We start from the raw sequence: 6,000 nt of genomic DNA on the forward strand, positions 1-6,000 counted from the left end.
AGACGTCGATTTACGGTCGGATGGGTTCTTGGTTCTTGCTTCAGTGGAAGAGAAATGGTGGAGAGAGAGATAGAGAGAAAGAAGACGAGTGGGTGAGGTGGAGGAAACACTAACGATCGATAAAAATGGGGGCATTCGACTTTTGACAAATTGACTGTCCGAGTAGAGAAAGAGAAAGAAAGAAAGAGAAAAAATAAAGATTGGGTTGGGTGAGGTGGGTGGCTCTCTAAACTCAAAAAAAAATAAAAGAAAATAAATTACATACATATAGTATATAATTTTTAAAATTGATGGATGGGCAATTACAGTGACTCGATACTAAAAGAAAAATTTTAAAAATAAATAAATTACAGATACACAATAATGATTTTTTAAAATTGAAGGGTGGACAATTGTTTACCCTTAGCTGTACGTAGCTCTGCCCATGTGTTCAAACTCAATAATTTTACAAGAAGAAAACAGGAATATATTTTTCTGATTTCTTAGTTAAATATGTCCAGATTTCATTTAAGCACAAATAGACTTTATATAGGTGGATTTTACAATAAGATATGGAAAAAAATAGACTTTATATAGGTGGATTTCACAATAAGATATGAAAAATGGACCGTCCGGTTAGAGATGGGAAATGAGTCGAGTGGCTCACCTCATAGCCCGGCCTGTTACTGTAGCAGACGAGCCGTGTCGGGCCAGCCATATGTGGCCCGTGGCCCGACCCACCAACTAGCCCGATAAAATGGCCCGGCTCGACTCACCAAAAAATAAAAAAATATTTAAAAATTATATTTACTGTAAATATAATTTTATTGTAATGTTTACTATAATGTTTATAAACATAATTATGTTTGTAAAATTATGTTACTGTAATGTTTGTAAAAATAAATATGTATGTAAACATAATGTTTACCGTAAACATTATGTTTGTAAATTTATGTTTACAGTAAACATAATTTTACAAACACAAAAATTATAAATAATTGTTTATTTATAAACATATTTTAAAAAATATTAGTTACATTTTAGAAAAAAAAATATTTAAAAAATTATGTTTAAAAAAATTATAAAAAAATTGCTCATGGGCCGGCCCAGATAGCCAGGCCTACGGCCCGAGCTGACCCACTTTGGCCCATTTATTAAGGGCCACAAGGCCGTGTTGGCCCCAATTTCTATTTTCTTGGCTCGGCCCATCTCTTTCGTGAGCCAAATTCAGCCTGGCCTGCCCATTTCCTATCTCTACGTCTGGCCCAATATTGGCCCACCATCCGGGCCTAATTTCAGCCAATCTCTTGACCCTTTCTCTTGGCCTATCTCTTGGTTTTACGCTAATCTGCCGCAACATCATTGCAACCCTTATTAAGTATCTGGGCAACCACTTTAGATTTCATCCTCATTAATGGTGGATCTCATCCACATTAATGAGGCTCCTGCCGCCACCATGCTGTTACTTGGGAATCTCCACCAGTGCCGGATACTCAGTCTCATCACTTGCAGATGCACGGCGCATGCATGTAATAGGACATCTCCTCCTCCAATATTATCCAGCTTCTTTTAAAGACAAAATATGTTCTGATCTACTGATACACTGCATTTCTTTATTTTTTTACTCACTCGAGTGTCGGAATGCTTGCAGATGCCGTTGCTCTCTCGGACAGACCTGTCATCGGAGCCCTCGCCCTACCGTTGCGATCCTGCCTCTGATCATTCTCTTTTGATCAGGAAGGAACAAACAAATTAGAACAAAATTGTGAATATACTCTTCCCTTGAAATCTAAGTTTGAGATATTGACCGAAAGTCAGAGTAGATTCAAGTAATTTGTTACTGGCAGAAATTTATTTTAGATGTCTTTGGAAGTTATTGAGTGATGAAATTTTCACTCGAGTGGTGGTTGGAGGGAGCTTTGGATTTTCTTTTATTGTCGTTGTATTCAATCGACTGATATATTTTTGATATTTAAATTTGTGATTATTTGCATGAAATAACAATTGATTTATTTTTAATTATTCTCGCGTATTGATCAAAGTATTCGAGCAGTGTCACTCGAGTAGAAAAAGCCTGAAATTAGTTTTTTTTTTTTTTTTTTGATTACTTGATTTGACTAGATTTGAAAATATTGAAGAAACTTTAATTTCCAATTTATATCTTCCAACTTGGTTTATTTCTTTTCATATAATTTATTTAGAAAAAATTATTCAGATATTAATTTATCAATGTTAGATAATTTGCTGCTATCCTAAAATAATTTTCTCGAAAGTTTTATAATATCAGGTAACTATACCTTAGTCTTATTTACAAATCCTAGCATATACCCAATTGAATTTCTAATTTATTTGAGTATTTCGTAAGTGTTTATAGCTATCATTAGATAAACACTTATATCTTGAAAACTCGAATTGAGTAATGAATATTACTCATCAGATATCCTAAGTCCTAAAACAAATGTAAGTAAATACACAACATATTCAAAGAAAATAAACAAATAAAATGTAAAGTAGATAAACAAACAGAAAGTAATACTAGTAACTTTGATAAGTATGAAATATAAGCAAGGATAAATTAGATAATAGGCAACAATGATTTTAAACATTGGCAGAGAAAATGATATAACATAAAATGAATGACCATAAATGAATTTTAGGGGAAAATTAACATACTGAACATTATAAATAAGTTGTCATATTTGCAAGTATTCACTTTTTGTATTTTGGGAGGATACAGAAGAATACCTGATCTCTCAGTTATCATTTGAATATCATTTTATTCTAAAACTTTGAGAAATCAGTTTTTAATCAAACTTGCTAATGACTCTATTATGAGTTCACATAATTAATATAACCAATTAGCATAGCTATTGAATAAAATCCGTTAAAGGTTTATGATAAGAGTATACCTCAAACATACTCTACCGTAGATGCACACCTTAGCATTTTTTTTTTTTTTTTTGATCGGTAAATGATGAGTAAATATATTGATAAAAAAAGAACTGTACAATATGTACTGGGCATACCAGGCAAGACAAAACAGAGGCCTAATTACAGACTCATAGCACATAAGTCAAGTTTGATTAAAACATGAGAATACAAAGTAAATAAGACACTTTACATATGTGGTTTAATTCTATTAATAACATTACAAACTAACAGCTTACAGCCTTAAAAAATCCCACAATTTCTAGCTGCCCATAAATAATAAATGATGCTGGCAAATGCTGTTCACTTAATCTTGTTATGCCAAGGCGTACCCCTCGCTTCCTTTCTAATCCACTTCAGACCACTCAAAACAGTTGACATAGTGCGAGAAATACCAAGCCAATGTCTGATGTGCTTCCAAACTGTTGCACTAAAAGCGCATTGGAAAAACAAGTGGTTAACAAATTATTCAACAATGCCACATAGGCCGCATTCACGGTTAATATTTAAGAACGTCAGTTTGTCCCTTGTTAACAGTTTGGATTTAGCACACAGCCACGTGATGAAAGCATGCTTCAGAGTTACTGCTTTACACCAGACGTCCTTAGCCCAGCATATTTTATTCCCCTTTAGGCGCAAGAAATCATACACGGCTTTAATACTCAATTGGCCCCCACTGACCCAGCTGGATAATCTCTGTATAGCGGCCAATCGGGACCCCTCCGAGAGGATTAAACTATCCCTAATTGCGCTCATCTTCTTGATTAGAGGGGGATCCTCTTTCTTGGATGCCCTGTCCCAGATTGAAGCAGAACCAAAATACTGATGGCTGACCCCATTTAATCTAGAGCCGAGTCTTTTTTGCTACGAATGTTCCAAAGGGTTTTAGCCAAGAGGGCTATGTTCCAACTCTTAAGGTCTTTAAACCCCAAACCTCCTTCACTCTTAGGAAGGCAAATCTCTTTCCACGCAACCAAGTGGTGATTCGAACTCCAAGGAAATAAACGGCACAGTTTGGTAATTCGGTCAAAAACAACAGCCGTAATAGGCAAAATCGAAAGCCAAAAGCAGTCACACTATGAAGAACAGCCCCGATAAGCTCAGCTCTACCTGCATAAGATAGGGAGGCACTAGTCCACACATTAACGTACCCTGCGTAGCTTATCAATCAACGGGGCACAGTGGGTCACCCTTAACTTCTGCACTGCCAAAGGTATCCCCAGATATCTGAATGGCATTACACCCTTAGGAGAATTCGCAATCTGCAAGATGGCTTGGAGATCTTGATCCGGGATGCCAGCAGTGAACAAATTAGACTTGGAAGCATTCACCTTAAGCCCAGACTTGCACCCAAAATCACCTAAGGTGTCCATTAAAATGCACATAGATATAGGGTCCTCCCTGGAGAATAACATGAGATCATCAACAAAAATAAGGTGAGCAATTTTCAAGCTCCCACACTTTGGGTGGAAATTAAAATCCGAGTCCTCTGTCGCCATCCTAAGGCTCCTCGAAAAATATTCCATGCAAAGAACGAAAAGGAATGGGGAAAACGGGTCCCATTGGCACAACCCCTTCTTGTCTGTGAAAAAGCCATGAAGGCTACCATTCACGTTAATAGAATATGAAGCAGTAGAAACACACTCCATTATCCAGTCGACAAAAATAGAAGGAAAGGCCAAGCCGCGAAGCACATCCCTAAGAAAGTCCCAGTTAACCGAATCATAAGCTTTCTTTAAATCCACTTTAACTAGGCAGCGAAGGGATATCTGTTTTTTTGCTATAATTCCTTAATAGCTCGTGGGCCAAGTGAAGGTTTTCTATCATATTTCTACCATCGACAAAAGCGGACTGAGCATAATCGATAATGTGACCGAGGATAGGCACAAATCGAGAAGCCTGGATTCTGGAGATCACTTTATACATCACATTGCAACATGCAATTGGCTTGAAGTCCCTCACATCGGGAGCATGATTCAATTTAGGAATTAAGGAAGTATAGTTTATTTTGATGGAAGAAGGCCATTTCTTTTGATGCATTAAGTGACTTTGTAAGATCTTCCTTGATTGACTTCTTTTGAGATATTTCTCCAAACTTAGTTGTTTCATTTTTGAATTTTGTCTTTTTAAATATGCATATAAAAAGCTCATATAGGACAAATTTGGTACCCATTTTCTCTGGGACCATAAAGCTCGGGGGTGTGGCCGATAAGAGGGGATGGCCCCCTTCCACGGTGCCGTGTGGTGCGGCCCAAAGGGGGGTCGCGTATGGCCTGACCCCCGAGTGGGGGTAGGGCCTTCTGCCTCCCCCAAGTGACCCCACTCGGGGGTGGCCACCACGCAAGGCATCCATGGCTGCTGCGCAGCCACGTGGCAGGTCTCCAGGCCGTCACATGGAGCTTCCTCTTATTGTTCATAACAAATATATATATATATATTATAATTTGCATAAAGTTATATTAATTTTTATTTAATTCTCAAATATAATTTAAGTATCTCATTGTCAACGGATTTTTTTTTTTTTGGAAATTCTAACTGAGTTTTTTTTAAGTTAAAATTTTATATCATAGTCATTTTACCACAAATTCATCATCATGTTAAAAAGAAATATTGGATTGAGTAAAAATTATGAAATAGTTAATAGTTATGCTTGTTATGCAAGAATTATCTTCTTATGGCTCAAATGATAATTAAAAATTTATCTCATCAGATAAATCAGTAATATTATCTGATATATTATAATAATTAATATTTATCAGATATTATGGTATTTATCTAATAAAGTAACTGAATCCAATATCAGATATGATTGTGTTAATCTGATGAAATAGATATAAGAATTTAATAAGATAATAGTTAATCTTAATTCTATTTGATTTAGAAGATGATGATGATAACTTCTAAGAGTCTTGATGGGAGACTACTTTTACTATTATAATTAAGGGGTTTGGTCATCTCTTTACTCAGCACAATCAAAAGTAATTATACTTATATTATTTCATCATTACAGTTGAGGTCAAGGGTCGAAACTAGATTTTGGTATTTCATTTTCAGCTGATTTTTTTTATTATAGTATAATCTATTATGGATTTA

The 6,000-nt window shown here is 35.7% G+C and overlaps 1 protein-coding gene across 1 annotated transcript; it reads right to left on the minus strand.

Moving 5' to 3' along the window:
- Positions 1 to 3,372: 3,372 nt before the first annotated feature.
- LOC127811206 (uncharacterized) lies at positions 3,373 to 4,556 on the minus strand. The gene is made up of 2 exons (XM_052350914.1): positions 4,059 to 4,556; positions 3,373 to 3,771 (listed from the first exon to the last, which is right to left on the minus strand). Exons 1-2 carry the CDS (start codon positions 4,554 to 4,556, stop codon positions 3,373 to 3,375), a joined length of 897 nt encoding a protein of 298 aa, XP_052206874.1.
- Between the last annotated feature and the right edge of the window lie 1,444 nt (positions 4,557 to 6,000).

Source organism: Diospyros lotus, chromosome 10 (genome assembly GCF_014633365.1).
Source record: "Diospyros lotus cultivar Yz01 chromosome 10, ASM1463336v1, whole genome shotgun sequence".
In the NCBI taxonomy this organism is placed as follows: domain Eukaryota; kingdom Viridiplantae; phylum Streptophyta; class Magnoliopsida; order Ericales; family Ebenaceae; genus Diospyros; species Diospyros lotus.